At 39.7% G+C, this 21709-nt stretch overlaps 2 protein-coding genes across 2 annotated transcripts; one reads left to right on the forward strand and one right to left on the reverse strand.

Annotated features, from left to right (window-relative positions):
- Window positions 1-210: 210 nt before the first annotated feature.
- stxbp3 (syntaxin binding protein 3) lies at window positions 211-10991 on the reverse strand. The gene is made up of 19 exons (XM_078258441.1): window positions 10908-10991; window positions 9600-9649; window positions 9327-9408; window positions 9129-9205; window positions 8943-9015; window positions 8701-8801; window positions 8111-8256; window positions 7620-7707; window positions 7168-7292; window positions 6517-6615; window positions 6365-6428; window positions 6202-6267; window positions 5846-5923; window positions 5336-5471; window positions 4642-4748; window positions 4263-4361; window positions 2237-2322; window positions 1268-1416; window positions 211-891 (listed from the first exon to the last, which is right to left on the reverse strand). Exons 1-19 carry the CDS (start codon window positions 10951-10953, stop codon window positions 788-790), a joined length of 1776 nt encoding a protein of 591 aa, XP_078114567.1. The 5' UTR covers window positions 10954-10991; the 3' UTR covers window positions 211-787.
- A 954-nt stretch (window positions 10992-11945) lies between these two features.
- On the forward strand, window positions 11946-21238 carry fndc7a (fibronectin type III domain containing 7a). Its single transcript, XM_078258440.1, has 13 exons — window positions 11946-12000; window positions 12343-12609; window positions 13259-13519; window positions 14642-14902; window positions 16368-16631; window positions 16990-17244; window positions 17333-17590; window positions 17842-18096; window positions 18321-18575; window positions 19053-19313; window positions 20471-20500; window positions 20662-20699; window positions 21146-21238. Exons 1-12 carry the CDS (start codon window positions 11946-11948, stop codon window positions 20691-20693), a joined length of 2454 nt encoding a protein of 817 aa, XP_078114566.1. The 3' UTR covers window positions 20694-20699; window positions 21146-21238.
- The last annotated feature ends 471 nt before the right edge of the window (window positions 21239-21709 follow it).

The following is a 21709-nucleotide window of genomic DNA, read 5'->3' on the forward strand; positions in this document are numbered from 1 at the left end:
TCTTTCAACAAGTTATTCACCGTATGCAAACTTTTGTATTGCAACAACATGCCAGAGTTCTTAGTGTATAGTTGATTGAGGTCAATGCGTGTTAAATATCTCGAACCAGGTTTTCATTTTGGTACTTTTAAGTTCACCTTGCTCATCATTTCAGCTTCATGCCAATCCACAAACAAGACGACATTAACTGTAATAAGAACTCAGACCAGATTTGAACCACTTGATCTGTTTATTAGTCAGTTTTTCATTTCAAGAAAAACGTAAATACTCTTATGTTAAAAACACTCTTCAAAATTACATAAAGTGTGTCAGAATGACACAGCAGGGACTCAGTGCTTGCAAAAATTATATACATTAGCTTTGTGCTACTTTCCACTGCCATTCTGTCTCAGAGTTTTGCAGAGGTCAACATGTAACATAACAAACATCTTTTTTTATGGACAATGCAGATAGGCAAATTAGACAGTTTTTTTACTTAAAGTGTTTATAGTAGGATGAGGTCAATTCACTTTATAATCAAATGGCATTTAGCAAAGTATAAATGCCATTAGCAGGCCATAACCTTAGTTATTGATCAAGTTAAAAGAGAACCTGCCGTTGTGCCTACTGTAAATGTGCACCAGGTTTGAAAAGAGTATAAAAGACAAAAAAAAGAATAAAGAAAGATAAGTATAAGGTAAATTCCCTTCAGTCTTCCATTCAGGAAGTTGAGTTGAGTGCACTGTTCTGAGTGATATGAGATATAGGGACGCAGTGGAAATTTGGGGAGGTGTTAGTTGGACACCTCTCAGGCATTGCTCCTTTCCTCTATTGTAAAAGTCTCCATGGGGCCTTTGCTAAGAGCCTTGATGTCATTCAGGAGACCGGTCGGGGTCAAAATGTGAGAAGACCCTGAAAAAAGTGTAAAGCACCGTTACATGCCAAATTAGAGCATAAACCATTTCAATATTCTGACTGGCTCCAGTAAGTGGTGTAAAACAGCTGGAATTAAAAACATAGTGACTGCTAAAATCCAGTGGGTGTTTCCAGTCCAAAAGACTAATGTAATTGAAGTTTATAATACTGTATCAAACCCACCTTTAGTTTATTTGAATGGCCACAACTCAACAATACACCAACCGGATTTCATCACAACTACAGAAATGTTCCTTGCATAGTCAGTGAGTAGAAAGCTCTCTGGGTATTTTATGTGAAGTCAAAGTGCTGAAAATGCTAAGATTTTGTATGCCCACAGAAATAATCTGCGTAATCTTGAATCAATCCTCACCTATGATGACCTCACAGGATTTTACTGCCTGGGTGACCTCATAGGCACAGCGCATCTCAGAGTAGCTGATTCCTCCTACAACAAAAATGATGAGGCGTGAGCCGGTCCGGCGGTCGTCCTGAGAGCTGGCTTTGTGCTTCTGACGGGCACTGTGGAGCACAGGGGTGTCGACAGAAATTTACTGAGAGATAATTTAAAACAAAACGTGAGAGTTGCATGTCCAAATTGTGGCAAGAAACAGCAAAATCAACACCCTCGCAAGAAAGACACGGAGAGGGTGATGGACAGATATTCAGAACTAACTCTAGATTCCTAAAAAGGACCCAAATTATTCTCCTTAGTAAACCCAGCGGCAGTGACACTTGTAACAATCCCTTTTGGCACACTCACACTGCCCGCTCCTAAAGATGATGTTATTAATCCAGACATGACGCCGTTAGATTTTCCGATGTATCTGGGATTTTCACAACAGGTACAAAGCAGCAATAGTGGTTATTTCGGCCATACGGATGGGAGAAAGACACCGGTGGAAGTAACGCGATTAAACACCAATGATCCCGCAAATGAAAGTCACGGAATTAAAGCGACGCAAAGCGAATATTCGCCGCCAGTGTGAATACGCCATTAAAGAACACGCCATTAAAAAATACAATATTAACAGCTGGAGCTGAAAGTAGTAGCATGAATCACCACTAGAGGGCACTACCTTACCACCCTCTTTTACTGTCTGGAATTGTCTGTAAAAACAAATTGGACCTTTTGTGTGTAAAACATGTCCCTTTTGAGTGACAGTAAAAAGAAATATAGATAGTAGTGTTCTAACACATGTAAACAAGGCATGAGAATTGGAAATTAAGTTAGTAATTGGGATGAACCTGTTAAGATCAGAGCATTTTTAAAAGAATTCATAATTATCCCCAGAAACTAATTGACTCAGGTCTAGTGTGATAAAAAAAAAACCTACTGTACCTGACAGCCCCAGAGCCATTCCAGGCAGCAGGACACTCAGACTGGTGTGGCCACTCTGTGGTGTCCAGTTTGTTCTCCACGGCATCCTGAAAGTAACAGAATTTTAATACATCTGTCATTTGTTAAAAGTAAAGTCCCATAGAGACCAAAAACCTTTGTGGGCAAGCCAATACACACGTTTGACTTTTCACTTTAATGAAAGTAAAAAGACGCCGTCTGTGAAACTACTTTGAAGTAGAAGATCCCTCTGTGACCGAGAACCAACACCCAAAGCAGGTGTAACCTTTGGACTGGCATGACAATTTCTGCTGCAAAGTACAAGATGCAACAGGGGATAAATACAGCCTAAGATAGAGAAACAATCTGCTGTCAAACACTTTTCAGTCTCAGAGACTTTTAATGTTTAGCTAAACAGATAATGCATATCCAATTCTGGCACTTAGAGCATGTCACTGAAAAATACACAGATTCGTTTGGGTCTGTTTCCTGCTGCAAAAGGAAACTGTTCACCACAGCTTACAGGAAACCAGGTGCGTGGGTGTTGAAGACTGCTCAGAAATGGCTTTTTCAGGTAATAACAGAGTCAAAATGACATGTAAATCCCATCTGCAAAAATGTGCAACAATGAGCCTTCCCAACTGGTAAACCACAGACTTAAGATTTTGCTTTTAAGACAATCTCAACTTTCTTTGTGACCAGTTTCCTCAACAGGCATCACTTGATATCAACATGTGGAATTACAGTTCTGTGGAATTACAGAACTGAGATTAAGTAATCAGGTTTTAGAATTAACCTTATTTTTTTACCAAAGGGCACTAGAGAAGTTCTGCCTCTCAGTTCCCCATCTATTTTAGAGAATTGGACTCAACAGCAGAGTATTAAATGTAACAGTCTCAGAGCCGCTATATTATTAACGGCTTACAGTCTCAAAACAAGCGGCCACAAGCAAACTTCATCAAAAGACAGGGTGAAAGGTAGGTTAAGAGTAATGTGTGCATGACATGTCTCTTTTTACAGTGACATCTTACCTCTGTTTGAACACAAAACATGTCACCTCACTACAATAACCTATTCTATGGAATGCGTGTGCATACATACTGTAAACACATTTGAGGATCAGTACAGAAGGATATTGCTGAAACAAAAGGATCAACCCCAGGGATCAACACACAAGTGGTGCATTATTGTCCCTTGTAGATGCTGAGATACAAATGGATAAGGGAGTACAGAGCAATCATACAGTACATGTGATACTGCCTATCAGATGACCTGAATCTGATAACCTCTTTTTGTGGTTTCATAGTTCTGTTCATCATTTTTCCACAAATACCTTTCAGAGGGGACTGGGGTAGCGCAGTGACCTAGATCAAGCTTCATGTTGAGATTTGTAAGAGATAACTTAGGTTGTTTTTTTTTTAAGATTATTTTTGGGGCTTTTCCCTTTATTAAGTAGCAACAGTGGATAGACATGAAAGGGGATGAGAGATGGGGGACGACATGCAGCAAAGGGCAGGAGGCCGGATTTGAACCCGCGCCGCTGCAGGACTCAGCCAACATGGAGCGAACGCTTTTACTGGAACTTCTTTTTTTTCTTTTTTGGTCCTTTATTATAAAGAACAGTAGAAAATGTGAAAGGGTAGAGAGAGGGGGAATGACATGCAACAAAGGGCTGCAGGTTTGAGTTGAACCTGCGGCCGCTGCGACAAGGACTGAGCCTTTGTCCATGGGACGCACGCTCTACCAGGTGAGCTATCCAGGCACTCCAGGAACATCTTTTTTTCTTCCTATCCTTCATCCCTATCTATACCAACTTTAAATCACTGCTTCCTAGCTGCATCCAAATCCTTTTCTCTGGAGTTATGCTACTTCATTCATTATTGTCTCCATAAATTGCTAAGCCTCCTGTTAAGCAAAGTATCTATGTAAATTGTATAAAATAAAAGGTGTAAATACAATATGATAATGCAGAAATAATAACTGTGAATACTTTGTATAATACATCATACAATATGGTAATCTCACTGACCTCCATCACATCTTTTATAACAGGAGTCCATCTGGAAAGGTTGTAAGTCTGATCCTGGGAACGATCCCGTCTGGTTGGTTTGCGTGAGAAGAAACTAGGCTAGAAACAAAAGTACATGAAACGGTAAGCAGTGTTCAGCTGAGACGAAACGACAGAACTGAACAGATGAACAAGACAAGAAAAAGATTTATTTATTTTTAAAGAAAAGAAAAAAGAAACCCAGAGTGGAGCACTGAGAAAATACCAGCCACCAGCTACAATTTATCATCATTATTTATTAATTATTAATATATTTTAACCCATGGGTACGCTCGTCTACAACCAATTGCAATCAAAAGCATCAAATCAATCAATCGATTGTTTCCTCTTCTGCACATACCGATGTGATGATAGGGACCCCCAGTTCTTTCCAGTTCAGGATAAATTCGCGTTCGTCCTCGATCTTAACATGCTGAATGAGTTTGCTTAAGTTCTCGTCAGTTGTTCCTGTTTACACACACCAAACAAACAAACAAACCAGCGTGAAAATCGTGTGTCACCGGTATTTTCCACCGGGCGCGTCTGCGCTGCGCCCCGGAGGCTCCGCGGGCCCTGCGAACAATCGTGGCCATTCAAGTCAATGCTTGATATTCCACCACATCCTTTTTATAAAGACAACGACAGAAAAGAGAAGGTACGGAGTTTAATTACAGGAGTGCTTGGAGTGGAAGGTAAATACTAGTTTAATAAACACGTGATTGTTCTGTAAAGTATATGTAGAGACAATATAAACTGCGAGTCGGGCAGGAAAGACTTCTGAGACGCTTTTTTAAAATGAAATCAACTAATGGATTAGTCTATGAAATATTAGGACTAGTAGTCCCCTGGTGAATTTCTTTCAGGAGAGAGCGAAACAGTTTATATCCTGACTGATTCTCATTGGCTGATACGGTTCTTTACATATCTTTCGGTAACCCTGCACACTGAAAGGTCCCTGGAACTGAACAGCTACAAAGCAAAACATCAGTTTAGAGAATGCTAATGAAAAGACAGTTAAAAGGAGACCAGTCTGCGGCAGGAGACATTTGCTGTACCGTTGAGGCTGAAGATGTAGAGCAGCACAGCTCTGATCTTGTCGTGAGTGCTGTATGGGTTGAGCAGCACAGGCAGCAGGGTCCTCATGGGATCTTTCACCTTCACCCCCTCCACGTCTAATCCCACTGCAAGGTCCTACACAGAAACAAACTTTTTTTTTTATATTTTGTTTAGGCTGGGAATATTGTGAATGTTTGCATGTTTTTATGTATTCACAAAGCTCCACATATTTCACATTTGGATGCTGACCAGTACAACTAACACACTTCACATGTCTCTCTTAAGGAGGTGGCCAGAGGTCAGACTGGGAAAAGAACTACTGGGAAAAGTGCTCTTGAGCGCAGTCTCTTGCTCAAAGGCAGAGGCTTGTTCTAATGAGGTTTTCTACCTGGCAAATGTTAGACCTGCTCTCTAAACTACTGCCACCCACTGACTTGTTCAATCAAGGTTGAGAGGTAAAAATATGTGCCACTTGTTCCACCAAAACAGATGATGGAGCAGACACAGACCTGTTCAGCTTTGCAGAGTTTCTCCACGTTTGCAAAATGTTGCATGCAGTCCTCGGCCAACTGCAGATGAATAGTTTTCTAGAATTCAGACAGGGAGAAAAGTGATGTGAAAATATGAACATATTGTTGTTACTGGAGTTTAAATAGTATTTCCTTTAATGGAAGACAAGTACATTTATCATAGAGTCCAGAAATTTTGACTTTCTGTTCTGTTTTGCGTCTAAATATGGGGAAGTCAACCCCACATGATAGCAGGCTTTGGAGGCTCCACACCCAACCACAACATAATGATCACTTGACTCTATAATTAGAGATACCACTCCAAAAGCAATTGAATTAGTATTGGTACCCCATACCTCAGTGACTTGTTTACGGAATGCGGGCATCTTCTTCATCATCTGGGCCAAATTGCTAATAGTGATCTGGGAAAAAAATGAAATATTTGCAGTACATTTTAAGTATGAAATACACAGCTCAAGAGATCGGGGACGCAGATGAGAAGAAACCACAGCACTGTACCTTCCCATCTGACTTCCCTTCTTTCTTGCTAGCAGATATTTCCTTTACCAACTTGCGGATTTGTCTATTGTGAGGAGAAAAAAAAGGGGTTAGTGTTGGGATGCCGAAGACAGCAATGGGACACCTCCATCGTTCAGAACTTGCTCACTTACTCTGAGACGTCAGCAATGTGTTTGTGCCTCAGCTTCACCCAGAGCATGTCGTCCTCATTCAGCAAGGCCTGCTTCTCTGAGCCATCTTTAGCCTTGTACCTGGCAACAAAAACAACCAGAAAATTGGATGTTGGTAGGGCTGCACAATATACATGTTTTTTTTTATTGTCATTGCAATATCAACTGGTGCAATATACACATTGCGAAAGGCACAAAGATTTGAGAATTGAAAGAAAATATTAGTAGAAAACAGCACTTTAAAATGTAACTCGTTCTTTTTTTAGTGGCGCCTTTTATATTCAATTAAATGTTCAATAAAGTAATGTTGGAAATGATTTACTATTCATTTGTTTAAAATTCAACAAACAACTTGTTGTATTTTAGCAGAATACTAAGAGCAGCAGAAATGCAGAACTGAGTACACTTTAATGTCCGTTTAGTTATCGCAAGTAATATCGTTATCGCTATATTCAACCACATTATTGCATATCGCATATTTTCCTCATATCGTGCAGCCCTAGTTGTTAGCTAGAAATGTACTGTCTAAATTTAAGAACACCTTGTCTGCCATATGAGCATGAGGATATGGAGCAGTGAGCATAGTATGTATGTGTGACTACGGTGAGATTCAGTAGGAAAAGCTTGTATTACTTGTAGGTGTCGTTCTGGATATCAATGAGGTCGTAAGCCATGGCCTGGTAGGTCAGCTCATGCAGGATGGGACTGACGGGGTCAATACCTCTCTCCACTATCAGCAGCTGGGCCTGGGTCTTGTCCTTGTGATTGGGGGGGGGAGACAGATAAAGTGTAAATATTACACCACATTTTCTATAAAAGAAACAGTGGTTATTGTCTGACAGTGACATTTGGCCTTTTTCCTTGCTTTCTGTGATACTGCTTAGCTGCTACCGAGACGCTTTTTCCTTTTCAAATTTCTGGTGAAGAGCAACAGCTACATACTCTGCTTAAGGCAAAGGAGGCAATCTTTTCCGCTTTTACAGGCTTTCAGTGGAAAATAATACAGGCATTTCAGGGTCACATTTACTCCCTGGGCTAAGATATTGTGTATTCTGTCAACATTCTTTGTTCAGCAGGTGTTTCACCTTTTTCTTGCCGCTGTCATCCAGCTCGTAGTGTTTGGCCAGTTTGTTGTCCACCAGCTCGGCAAGGGCCTTGGCATTCACCATGTTGCTGTTATGATATAAATTGTTTTCCATGAGTTATTACAGTTAAGTTAATACACAGCAAGGCTGCACCGATACAGCTTTTGTTTCATATGGTCTGACTGTGGCTTTTGCACACGTGTACGTGTATATTTTGTATGTATATTGTGGAGAAAATAAACTCTTACTTCATGTAAGATAATAAAAGCCACACACTGATGTTGTTTGGATTCACATTTCAATTTTAGGACGTGTTAAGGTTCAGCAAGGTGAGGTGATGCTTGCAACTGTATTTAAGCTTCATTTCTTTTCTGCCACAGTTAGGTTGCACAGTCTATGGTCTCGATTCCAGCTTTTCTGATAAAAGGTCTCACTATGCTTGGGGGCTGAGGTGTGTTGTAAGCTGAGAAACCAAGTCTTGTCTGGCTTACTTCTTGTATCTGACCCCGGGGTACTCGTCCAATGTGGCACAGAGCGTGACAAGCTGGTCTGCGAGCGTCTCCAGTGTCTTATTTTTGTCCTGACTTTTGGGACTGTAGATGCTTTGGAAAGCCCCCGGATTATCACATGTGAACACCTGAAAAGCATTCAGCCACCATAGTCAAAAAAATATTCAATCAACAATCTGCATGTAGTCATAAAATAAAGAAACCTGTGGATCTTTTCTTCTTCAAGAACTTAACACCTGAATGTCAACAGAAATAAATAATTTACTTTGTAAAAATTTCAAAACAAGTGAGAACCTTAAGACCTTTTTTTTTTTCAAAATACAGAAAACAACCAGTTACAGTTCCCAAGCCACTGGCGTAATACAAAGTTTGTCAAATCATTACATCATAGCTTAAAGCAGACAACGCCCATTGGAGTCCCTCAAAATAATGCATACTCTCTTTCATGCAGTAGCAACATGACACTGAACACCACGTTAATTTCCCCTCAGTTAACAAGTAACAGTCTGGATAAAAAGAGGAAATAGAGAATTACAAAAGAACCTAAAAGAACAAACTCCTTAACCACTCACTTGGGCCTCTTGTGGCATGAAGGACATGTTTATTTCCTTACAGACTCGAATGTACTTCGCACAGTACAGCTTCATGTTGTTGAACAGGTCATCAGGACAGTCTGTGGGACCAAAAAGCTTTTAGTTTGTATCTATTCCGTTTATCAAAAAAAAAAAAACATTTTGATCATGTTGGATAAACGATCTTTTTGACAGTTATTTTGATATTGTAGTATACTAAAGTAGTGATTCAAGTTACTTACAGTCAGTGAAATAAACATATGCTGCTTTATATTTAGGTTTGGTCTTGAAGTCAGCAATGAAGGCATCCACACACTATGAAATGAAATGAGATTTGAGGTATCACAACAGAAACTGGCAGAAAAAAAAGACATCACCAGAATGAATCAATCCAAAAGCAATATCATTACAGGGATATAATGGCAAACCTTAGCGGTTGGTGACATGAAGTAAATGGCGTTCATTTCTGGAACAGGCTCTCTGCTTTTGAATAGGTCCTCCACAACTAAAGAAACAACATACTTATTTTAACAGAGTAGCTACAGAAATCCACATACAGAGTGCAGTTAGTTTGTTTTATTACCGTAATGTATAAGAATGAGTGTTTTACTGTTATGGAAACCTACTTGTTATTTTCTCTGACATCAGATCGGACATTTTGCAGCATGATGAGAGGAGCTTGGTGGTGAAGGGGTCCAGAATCAATACCTGTGAAGAAGATAAATAGGTGTTGGTCAGTTAAACGATGTATCACACTGTAATATGTTGCCAGAAATTGCAATTATATTCTGAGTCACAGTGCACAAGTGGAATCAGTCACATAAAAGTTGGATCGGTAAAGTGGAGGTTGTGCAATTACAATCTTAGGAATATATGGAGTACATGGAGGATTGTCCTACCTTCCATACTTCAGATTTCCTGCAGTCTGTAATAATTGTATCTTTTATTCCTGTAAGAGACACAGAACATGACTTAGGAAAAACAACATGACTGAAACCAGAAAGAAAATGACTGTTCATGACAACACTATCTGAGCTGTAGCTTGGTTCTAGTGCGGGAACACTACAGAAATGTAAGTGATTCAAACTTAAACAATGTATTAGTTACATCAGTCACTGATCAACTAAACATACATTGATTGGGCTAGTTCCAGCCTAATGTATACAATTGTTTGCCATTGTGTTTCATATTATTTTAGGGTCTTCAAATTTGTGATGGGCATTTGTCATCATTTTTGGTACTTTACCGACTACTAAATAATCACTGGAAACATTATGAATCATCAGTTCACAGCAGTTTTCATGAATGTTCCTAAAATAAGCTATTCTATTATACTTGCATTATATGACCAGCCACATTAGAGATATACTGTATATGTGCATAGTTTGACAAAACAAGTCATTTTGATTATGCTCTCTGGTTTATGAAATAAAAGAAAGTGTGTAAAATATCGAGACAGTTTAAGTGTCTGTCTCTTCATTGAAGTACACACCCTATTAGGTAGAGCAGGCTAAAACTGCTGCAGTCTAATACAACTACCCCGCAATACATCCTAACGTTATCTTCATGTTCAGTTTTTAGAAAGATGTTAATTCAACTTCATGGAGACTGTGATGAATATTATAACCTTTATTATATCAGCGACGTTAGTTGTTTATATTAGACTGGATCCGTTTTAGCTATATAGGCTACATGTAGCGTTGCCAAATAAACCCGACAATTGAGTGTAACGTTATGATTTCCCTTATTTTAACCTCAACCCAAGCTCTTAACCACAAACAGCCATCTCTGCGACATCTTTAGCTAGGTGCTGATGACACACCAGCCTGCAGATATGAAGCATAACATTAGCTAGCTATATGGATATGAGGTGGGGCTCCAGGAGACAGAATTTGTTGTTATATTTGGGATAACAACACTCCCTGTCAGTAAAGTTATAATAAACAAGGGTGCCAAGTGGAAACACAAGTGCCGTCTGCTGTGACTACCCTATCGAGTCTCTCTTTAACGTTATATACAGTCTATGTCGAGTCGTATCCCAATTCGGTTTAGTAAACTTCCGTTGCGATAAACAGCAGAATGAAAATGTCCCTCCAAGATGCAAAGTAAATATAATAGCACGTACTCAATAGCACTTTAAGTCAAAGAAACGTTGTTTTACCCTGTTTCACATGTACAATAAACCTCTCCCGTTGGGGTGAACTTACTTTTCCAAACTATTCTTTTCAGCCCGTGATCACAGCCCGTTGCCATCTTGTTTTTTTGCGCCTCTTCCTGTCCCGTGTCCTCGAAATCTGACGTCACCTGCGTCAACAAGTGTATGACGGAGCACTGGTGTAGTTTTTATTAGGCTACTATTAGGCCAAACGGTATTTGGTCGATAAGTAACAGTTAAGTGGCTGTATTATGTCATTTGAACATTTCTGCTTTAGATATATAATTTAAATTGGCAATCGTTATATATTTGAATCTATAACTAAAGCCATCCCAAACTATATTATAAAGGAATCTTAACAAACCCTATCACCTCTTGTCTTCCACAACTTTTTGTTGAAGGCTGTGATTTTAATGAAGTCAAAATTCAAAATAAAACAATTAAACTTATGTTTAGTTAGCCTACATCTCCATACCCTGTATCTCTCAGAAACTAAATTTCCCAAATCTATTTGAAAAGAACTATTCACATTTTTAATATTTACAATTATAACTCCCAAAGCAAAATAAATCCATCCATGATTCGATAAGACAACGATTTGGAATTGAAACCAATAACTGTGTATTTTGCGATTATACTGAAATGACTTATTTTTCCATTGTATTCTGAAGCCTTAAGACTGGATACATGAGGGGCTTTGCCCTGGGTTCTTCGACTTAAAAACTTTATTTCACACCTCAATGAAGAAAGGGAGGGATTTGAGGCCTTAAGGTAGGGGAATCCAATTCCTTTGTCAGACCCCTATCATTGCCACATTTTGTGGTATCTTACATCCTTGAATAAAGACTATCATGCCTATAGCTACAGAAGTGTTTCCTTCTCATGCTACCCAACCTGCACCTGCCCTAAGGTGCATCTCTCTGCTTCGCTATGACTGGACATTTCCCTCCAGTGGGAGGGACCAGATGGTATTTCAACAAGCATAGACACCAGCTATGTTAAAGAAAAGGTCAGTTAAGAGTAAAGCACTTTTGAAAATCTAACAGAAGCTGTTAGAAGTGTGAGAAACTGTGAGAGACAGAAGTGAAACATGGGGGCTATGAAGTGGCTGGTGATTTTTGCTTTGCTGGGCATATGCTCACAGGTACAGTAATGGAATACCATTTGTTATAATAGATAGCTAATTTCAAATTCAAAAATATTGTATTGAAAAGAGAAGAGCACATGCAATGGAACCTTAAATGAATAGTTAGTTAGTAGTAACTTGAATTTATGTAAACTATTGTTTATAATATTTTCTCATCTAAATTTGCAGGCTGCTGCCCAAGGTACTGTATGTTCTTTTTTACCATAAATTCACTAGATGTTTATATCATTGAATGAAAGCGCACAAAATCTTGATTATATCATACATGTATGTGTAAAAGAATCTGTGTGTCAGGGCGCTGAATAAGTGCTATAATGATCTCCACTTCTTTCATCTCTCTCATCAGCTATCCAAGTATCCGTGTTCTCAGTAACATCCAAGACCGCGATTCTCAGATGGACCAGGTACTCTGGAGCCAGCTCGTACAAGATCACTGTCGCCCCCCAAAGCTCACCAAGCAACCCCATTGCTTTTGCCACGTTTGGTCCAAACACAGTGCTGGGCTCTGTCAACTCTCTGACCCCAAACATCCTGTATACATTCACAGTTGAAGCCCTGGATAATTCCCAAGTAAGACTGAGCTCTGCAACTGTTGATTCATTCACAGGTGAGGTACACTTGTGTCCATACCTTTAATGTTTAGGCACTTAATAACACAATATTCTATTTTGTGCTAACCCTGTTGTTTAATTTTCCATTTTAAAATCAAGCTGTTTTTTTTTACTAAATGTTTTGGTGTTGCATGTGTTTGGCTTTGTCTAAGTAAAAATACTTTTTTTAAATGTAAAAGTTTAAACGTTTTATGCTGCAATATTTAGGCACACTAATTCACTGTCAACATAGAAAACTGAAAAAATAAATAGTGGATCCAGAATGATCACTAATATTACAATGTCAATTTAAACACTTAAATATAACTTTGATGATGGGCAGATGACAATGACCTACTTAGTTGCTATTAAAATAGCGTAAGCTGATTTTTTTGATTGTTAATTTCAGTTTCTGGTTTTCTCAAACGTACTCAGGGAGATGAGACAAATTAAAATGTTGTTTCCTAATCCCTGAAATTTGTAGGTTATTATTATTATTATTATTATTATTATTATTATTATAGGTAGATTCCACAGCCAACTATTGCTGAAAAGGTGTCATCCCTCGCATCTCACTACCAAAATCTTCCTATTTGAAGTTAATTTGACAGTATTGTCCTCTTCTTGGATGCCATCTATGATCTGAACTGATTGTGACTATTTTAGCCCCTGAGATGATGGATCCCATCCAGACCTTGAAGTCAAAGAATAGCACTACCTTGATGGTGGGGTTCAGCTTGAAGACTGGGGTGACTCATTACATCATACGAATCCAGAATGATGATGGCTTTTTCAGAGAAGACGTAGTGTCCTCCTCCCCGGCTGAGATTGAGTCCCTCTCGCTATACACTGAGTACGCGCTCAGCATCATGTCTGCGAACAGTGGAGGCCGGAGCCAGCCATCTCTTCCTGTGACTGCAAAGACAGGTACTGTTGTTTTGTCACGTTATCTTTATCTGTGTGCAGAATGTTAGATTTCCACTTCCACAGCTGGGAAACAAAACCTCATAACTATATTCAGTGAGAAAAACAACAACACCCAAGTGGCGGTTTATGTTAGAAATGATTCCCACATTCATTCAGAAACAACGTGTACTGTTCTCAATGTCCTGCAGACGTCACTTGATCTGCCTCATTGTCCCATAGCAGAGCCATTATATACAGGACTGTGAGTAAATGTATACACTCATCATTGTCAGTGTTTGTGCAAATCCAGGTTCTTCTTACCTCATAAATGCATCAGCGCTCCTCATGGCCTCTCCTGTATCGGTGGTAACTATGCCTGACTGTTCTATGTCAAACACAATGGGTTGAGCTTATCCTGAGAACATAGCTGTCACCTCTCACCCCCACCCTGGGGGGGATATCTGATCCACATAAGTAAAAACAACATGCTAAAAGCAGTTTCACCATTTGTGTTCACTGTTTGCTATTATTACTCTCTGATTTCATTTCACAAATGTGTGCTACCTAATATGTTAGATTTAAATTAACTATACTATACATAGATTTATTCAAAGATCCTTACATGTTCAAATTCTAAAAACATGCTTTTTAATTACATTTTGGAAACAAAAAACATGGAACTATGGCCTAAGTTCACACATCTGAGGTGAATTGTTCACCTAGTCAGAAAAAAACATGAAAACTGATTTTCATACAGCAGGCACCTAAAGAGCAATTGGAGGACTCATAGTTACGTATGCAACTAGGCTGTCGATCAACTTGTGACAATAATGGTGGTATTGGTGAGTACTAAAACTATCTTGAGACCTGAGACTTGACTCAGACTTAATTCAATAAAAATTAGGACTTGAGATTTGACTTTAAAAGCTGTAAAACTTGACTTACTTAAAATTTGTCTCACTAAAGACTTAGAGCCACTGAAAACATGGCTTCAAATCTTAAGCATTTCTCTATAACAATACATATTAATGACTAAATAGTAAACAATCAAAGTAAAAAAGCATCTAGTATTAATGGTACAGCCTCCATTCCCCAAAACGTTCCATACATGTAAAACTTGTCAACCTTTCTTGTCCTCTACAGTTTTGCCTCCTCCTCAGCTCTCCACCTCCTCTCCCAACAATGACAGCATCATTGTATCCTGGGCCCCTGTTGCTCATGCTGTCCAGTACAGCCTGTCTATATACGACTTTGGCTCAAACACCAACATGAAGCACAACACCTCCAACACCAATTTGACCATCTCAGGCCTGGCTGCTGGCTCACTCTACGCCATCAAGGGTTTCGCCTGGGACCTCGAAGGCCGAGAGGGAGAGGGCAGTCCGTACATCAACCAAACAACAAGTAATGAGGCTTCTCTCTGTGTTTTTATACTCTGTGCACTGCTGTGTACATGTGATCACATACAACAGGAGAGAGACACACATGCAAGCTCCTATAACTATATACTCCATGTGCCTTTATAATACTACAGGGTTTTCCCTGCCACTGTAAGGTATAGTTGCAGCACCCAAGCTATTTTGGGCCCCACCTAACCAGAATGAATGTAACTAATAAGACTTTTGTCAGATCTAATCTAATGACTGTAGTTGGGTTTCTTTAGCAAGTTTTGTCTCTAAGTTTTTTGAGTGTTCTAGTTTTTACAAAGTTTTAGACACATATATGTTGATAATATTGGTCCAAACTGATGTGAAAAAGAGACGCAAAACTACCACAAAGGGACACAAACCGACTACAAAGAGACACCAAATGACCACAGAGACCCAAAACAACTCCAAAGAAAACAAAAATGACCAAAAAGAGACACAAAACACAGCAGATAACTGTTATGTGTGTGATATATTTTCTTACGTTTTAAGTGTGTCAGGGAACCTGTTTTGCTTTAGCTGTACCTGTACAGGTAGACAAACACATGTTCCCACCTCCAACTCATACCCTGTCCTTGATAGAGAACAGCAGAAACATTTTCTGACATTTAACCTCTGAATAGTCCCAAATCTAGTCGTCATAAATAGAACCACGACCTTCAGTCAGTGCATATTATGATGAAAATGATGATGTCATTACAGCCACCAATATAAAGTGAAATCATATATTTGCAAAGGAACGTTCATTTCTTTTTCCCATTTTATCATGGAAATAGAAGTGGAAAATTCCTAACTTTGGCGACCTCTTGTAGTAGTACCAAAATATACAAATCCAGACATTAAAGGGATAGTCTGGATATTTTGTAGTGGGGTTGTGTGAGGTACTTCAGATAGTCAATGTATTACTGACAGTAGATGGCAGTCGGCACGCCCCCAGTTTGGAGCAGTCCCGACATGGAAGCTAAGCAATGTACTGCTGTGGACGGGGGCTGACGCAACACATTTTAGTCACTTAAAAAAATCAATATTGATTTAAATGTAGATATATTTAGAATATTTTCACCACTTTACCTTTCAATCAGACAGCCCTTTCCGGCGGGAAATTGAAGCCCTTACATCCATCTTTGCTCTATTCAAAGCCACCAGACTCATTTGGCAAAAACAGTTATTACCTCACAGAACACAGGAGTTGCTGGTCGACTGCTGTCTCGATCGGTTAGTTAGTTTGTGTAATTGTGTGACTTTGGTGAATCCGAACTAAACCTTTATAACACCAACGTCCCACAACAACAACACAAACAAACTAACCAATGAGTCGTATCATATGTAAGTCTGTATCTGCTCATGTTTTTGACTGGTCTAATGGGTTTGTGTGTTTACATGTACTTATGTTTGATGCATCATTGGGCGTGTCTATATGTTTACTTGTTGTGTTTTAACAGGACCACCAACGCCATCTTTTGTCAATGTCTCTATTGTGACGAGTAACGGTGTGGCTGGACTCTCTGTCTCCTGGAAACTCGATCAGGATGTCTATGGATCCATCCGGTACCACGTCATGAGTGACCAGAACCGCACCTGTAACTCCACATCCAGCTCCTGCACCCTGTCGGCCGTGGGATGTGGAGAGGTGCACACTATCAAGGTCATCGCCTTGAACAACGCCGGACCCAGCTTCCCATCCAGCCCTGTGGTGTTCATCACCTGTGAGTATTTGATATTTTAGATACTGAAACGATAAGTAGTGAAAAGATACAGTAGTTTCTACCAAGGTAACTATGTGGTTGCAATAGGCCATTATGGGTAATCAATGAGCAAGCCTTATTCATGGATATAGTATAAATGAGAATTTACTGTATTTATGCATCAATATGATGATACACTTTGATTTGTTATGTATTTTACTACATATTTAGTCAGAAACATTCCCATCTAGTTATTTTCTCCATGAATTACCAGATATTTTACATCAGTGGTAGCTATAGCTATGAAAGCATTAGGCCGCTCTGAAAGCCCTGTCAGTATATGAGTGTGACTAAACTCCCTACTGTCCTGGACTGTCAGTCCCCTGCCCACCAGAGTCTTTGGCTGTCATGGAGTCGACAGAAGGAAACTGCACGCTAACGTGGGGCACGGTACCTCATGCCGACAGCTACATGGCCTTCTTCAAGAGAGGTGACGGCACCGAGGAGACTTGCAACACCACCAGCAACAACTGCAAATACCACTGCCTGTGTGGCTACACATACCTGCTGTCTGTGTTTGCGTACAATGAGGCTGGCAGCAGTCCTCAAGGACAGATTCTCAACTATACCACCTGTAAGTAGCAGCTGAGACTGATGATGATCCTGGTGATGATCATTGTATGTGTATGTCTGTTTACTTGTGTATCACCTGTGTCTTTTAGTGCCCTGTTGTCCAGAGGGTGTATCGGTGTCCGTGGTGAGCACTGACACTCTGGAGATCATGTGGATGGCCTCGCGGGGGGCAGAGCTGTACCAGACTCGGGCTGCAGACAGTTCAGAGGTCATCCTGTGTAACGACACAGCACCCATGTGCGCTCTCTCTGACCTCAGCTGTGACAGTTCCTACAGCGTGGTGGTAACACCCTGCAATGAAATCAGCGGATGCAATCGCGCATGCAAAGCTCACACCAAAGACACAGGTAGAAAACTAATATTCATAGATACATATGTATCCAGCAAATATCCAGTTAAATGTTTCACTTAAGTTCTGTTTATCTTGTGCAGAACTTTGCCAACTTTAGTTTCTAGATTTCACATGAAACAGCAGTAAAATAATGATCCAATTCGACTGAAACTCCACAAGAACTTCAATATAGAGAGTACAATACATATATGTGGGTTGTACCCTCAAAGGTACATACTCAGTAAATTCAGCCTTTGTCCCCATCAGCTCCTTGCATGCCGATGAATCTGATGCTGAATCCAAAGAACTCCTCCTGCGTCAGTGTCAGCTGGACAGCAAACAACAGGGCTGCTAATTACACTGTGAGCGCGTCGGGTGATGACGGCCAACACACCTGCAACACCAGCAGAAACAGCTGTGACATCACTGACCTTCCATGTGGCTCCACTTATGAAGTCAGCGTCATAGCAACCAGTGCAGCCGGCCAGAGTTTACCCAGCTACTCTGACTCTCTGGAAACAGGTTAGTGGTCGAAGGTTTGGATCGATCCATTTAATTAAAAAGTACAGACAGGTATTGAAAAACCAATACAAAAGCATGAGCCTCCAGAACAGCTTCAGTGCTCCTTGGCATATATTTTAGAAGTCTGTGCAATATGAATGCAGATATTTTTCTGACATGATACAGATAGTAGGTTTGGGTTCCACCCCTATCATCCACATACTGTATATCATCTTCTTTGACAGAACCCTGTTGCCCAATGAATCTAACAGTGGAACAGGTGACACAGGCGGTGAGCAACATCTCGTGGTCTCACGCCAAGGGGGCACATTCATTCATCACCTCCCTGACATCAACGCGTGGCCACGCCCGCTGCCACACCCAGGACTCCCACTGCCTCATGGGATGCATCACCTGTGGGACCAACTACACTGTCACCATGGAGGCGTTTAGCAGAAGCGGGCGCGTGTCCAACTGCACCTATAAGGGCTTCTCGTCCAGTGAGTCATGATGTTTTCTACCACTGAGAAGGAAAAAAACTTTATTACACTTTATCACACTTATTATCTTAACCTAAAAGAGTAGTTACTTTAATGTGTTACTTGTCACACACAAAATAAACAATACTAGTCATTTTGTCCACAGACATAATGTGCTGTAGGGAAAATTCACCACTATTAATATAACTACTGGTTTAAATAGAGTCAAATAAAGGCTGCAAGGTATACATGCTGCGTAACATAACACACACACACACACACACACACACACACACACACACACAGAGTTCTTTTTTTAAAGGTTAATAATAATTAATTATTAATTAATTAATAATTAATACTGCTAAGATTTATAGCTCAAAGACTCAGTATGTGTCATGTTACTGTTTCTTTTCCAGATGTCTTTAAAATGGACTGTATGGGTTTTTAAACTAAGTATCAAACCTCTCTCTCTCTCTCTCTCTCTCTCTCTCGCAGGTGCCTGCTGTCCATCAGGTGTCAGGCTCTACAGTATAGCCGGGAACTCTCTGCGGGTGTACTGGCGCAGCGCTGGCAGCAGCCACAGCTACATCACAGAGATGGTGGGCAACAGCAACAAGTACACCTGCACTGCCTCTCCTGGAGCGAGCAGCTGTGATTTTGGCAACATCCAGTGTGGGGGCGTCTATCATGTAGTGGTGGCTCCGCTCACGCCAGAGGGCAGCAAAGTCCTGTTCTGCCCTCAGAGACTGTACTCAGGTATGACAGTGGGATTTCACAGTCATGTTTGATGGTGATGAAATATTAGAATTTTGTTTTGAAGCTAATGTTATCGTCCTTTGTTTGTAATTATAACAGTTTACCCTCTGATTATGCTGCTAAAGTCTCAACTGATTTTTTCATGATGTTTTATAATGGAAATGTATAGTATAACCAAGGCCCGTCTACGGAAAGCTGTTCCACTCCCTATTCAGCCCCATTGTATCAAATTTGGTTGCAATTCCACCAGAGTTCCACTGGGGGTGATCGCGGTCCAGTGCTAAATGAATGGGACTCTATGGAGCTAGATGGCTACATTTGTCTCTTTCGCCTGATTGTCGTTGAGAAATCTCAGATTTGATTGTAGTTTTTGCAAGTTCAACATGGATTATAGGTTGAAAGTTGAATGAACGAGTACTTGTGTCCTTTCGATTTCTTACAGGTTGAGTCGTTGTTGCCCATAACACGCTAGCATTCTGCTAATGAATGCTGATTGGTCAGTGAAGGACTTGATGGCATCCGAAGCAGAACCAGAATGTCAGAGTGAATATTTCGGCGTGGTCTTTAAAACATTAGCCAACCTCTTTCTAGCACGTGTATTGACAGGGAGAGGCTAACCTGTCAGCTGTGTTGTCGATGCCTCGAGAGAACAAAGGAAGCGACTCAGAGCTTGCCGTAAAGCAGTATCTCTGGCCGTAAAAAGGCTTTTTAGAACAAAAAAGCCACTTTAAAAAAATCTAACACCCAGCAGTGTGTATTTTCTTATCCTCCCCTTTCGAATGCAACATTCAAATTACTAGAAAAAAAATTATATCCTGAGAAAAGTGGATTTTGAGGGGTATAGCTCCATAGAGTCCCATTCATTCTGCACTGGCCTGTGAGCGCCCCCTATATGGAACTCTGGTGGAACTGCAACCAGTTCAGAAGCCAGAAGTGTCGAGAGAGTGAAACTTCTTCCCTTATTAGAAATTCTTTGGTATAACACACAGTTGGTAGTTCCACTATTTCATTTGATATACTTCTGTAAAGGAATTCCATTAGCTTTATTTGGGATCAGAACATCGCACAACAGTAGCAAAGTAAAGACAATTCAAACACTATGAATATGGACATTTTTTTACTAAATTTGACTCTTTTTTTTGTCTCTGCTCTCTCAGTCACTTGCTCAGGGAGCGACGTTGGCACAGGTGAGTATCTGCTATTAATAATAATAATAATTAATTATAACTATTAAGAATTTTAAGTCAAATTCACTGAAACCACCCAAACAATTACTGGTAAAAAAGCTTAGGAAAATCATTTTAAATATATCATGGTTCTAATGTCACTTCAACCTGTTCTTTTGCAGTGATTTACAGAGGGAAGAGAAGTGTGGATTAACATACGGTAAGTTGAGTAAATATACAATAATTATAAGTAGTTTGTTAATTTAAGTTAATTTAGTTAACACTCCCCTCTTCTTAAGTCAAAATAATTACAGTATATCCATTACATAAGTTCAGGTATAATAATGTGCCCCTCTGCTGGTCACAATGAAACATTATATACATTTCAAACTGATTGTTTTGCATCAAAATTTTGAACACTGACTCAACACGTGGCAATTTTAGTAAATATCCTAGAATATGCCCTATGCCTATGCCTATGCACCACCTGTCTATACTTTGTATATCACATTGCAATTATCTGCTTTTTTTGCACTTCTGGTTAGATGCAAACTGCATTTCGTTGTCTTTGTACTTGTACTCTGCACAATGACAATACAGTTTAATCTAATCTAATAAATATAACATTCCTGCAAACTTGAATTTGACTGAATCTATTCTTAACAGATGCAATAAACTCCTCCATTTTCTTCATCCTCCTCTTCCTCCCGCTCTACTGGAATAAAGCCATATTCATAGCTAAACAGAAGAACAGCTGTTAACCTGATGAATAATAAGAAATACATGTTTGGGATATGATTAAGTGTTTTAAACTTGCCTTTTAAATAATGTTCATGTACATCACGACCAAACTAAACCATCACTGTGCCCTCAACAATCAAGATCAAGCACTTAAATGACAAAAACAAGCCAACAAAAAGAGTGCATTTTGTGTGTGCTGTTCAAAATATATATCATGAGACAAAAGCATGGGTTTTGTAAATGTAAGATTTTCTAATAATAAAACCTTTGACTTGCAAACAACTATAACTACACTGAAATGCTGTACCGAAAAATGTGTAATTTGGGTAATTGTGAATTATTTTATCCCCGAGTTATTGTGTTAAAATCTAAATAAACTAACAAAAAGTCTAATTCACAAAAGAAATCAATAAGCAAATCAGTAACAGTACCCCTCCAGATATTTTTAAACAATTTCACCCCTTTTGTTTTAAGAATTATGAATTAGAA

Source organism: Sander vitreus, chromosome 9 (genome assembly GCF_031162955.1).
Source record: "Sander vitreus isolate 19-12246 chromosome 9, sanVit1, whole genome shotgun sequence".
NCBI classification, from domain to species: Eukaryota; Metazoa; Chordata; class Actinopteri; order Perciformes; family Percidae; genus Sander; species Sander vitreus.

What these genes read in the sequence shown, in the direction of transcription:
- stxbp3 (XM_078258441.1), bottom strand. Translation starts at nt 10,953, where the DNA reads ATGGCAACGGGCTGTGATCACGGGCTGAAAAGAATAGTTTGGAAAA. An exon ending in TCATGTCACCAACCGCTAAG is followed by an intron (nt 9,016 to 9,128) that starts GTTTGCCATTAT and finishes TTCATTTCATAG; the next exon opens with TGTGTGGATGCCTTCATTGC. An exon ending in TTATAAAAGATGTGATGGAG is followed by an intron (nt 2,323 to 4,262) that starts GTCAGTGAGATT and finishes TGTTACTTTCAG; the next exon opens with GATGCCGTGGAGAACAAACT.
- fndc7a (XM_078258440.1), top strand. Translation starts at nt 11,946, where the DNA reads ATGGGGGCTATGAAGTGGCTGGTGATTTTTGCTTTGCTGGGCATATGC. An exon ending in GCTGGGCATATGCTCACAGG is followed by an intron (nt 12,001 to 12,342) that starts TACAGTAATGGA and finishes TTTCATCTCTCT; the next exon opens with CATCAGCTATCCAAGTATCC. An exon ending in CCCTCAGAGACTGTACTCAG is followed by an intron (nt 19,314 to 20,470) that starts GTATGACAGTGG and finishes CTGCTCTCTCAG; the next exon opens with TCACTTGCTCAGGGAGCGAC.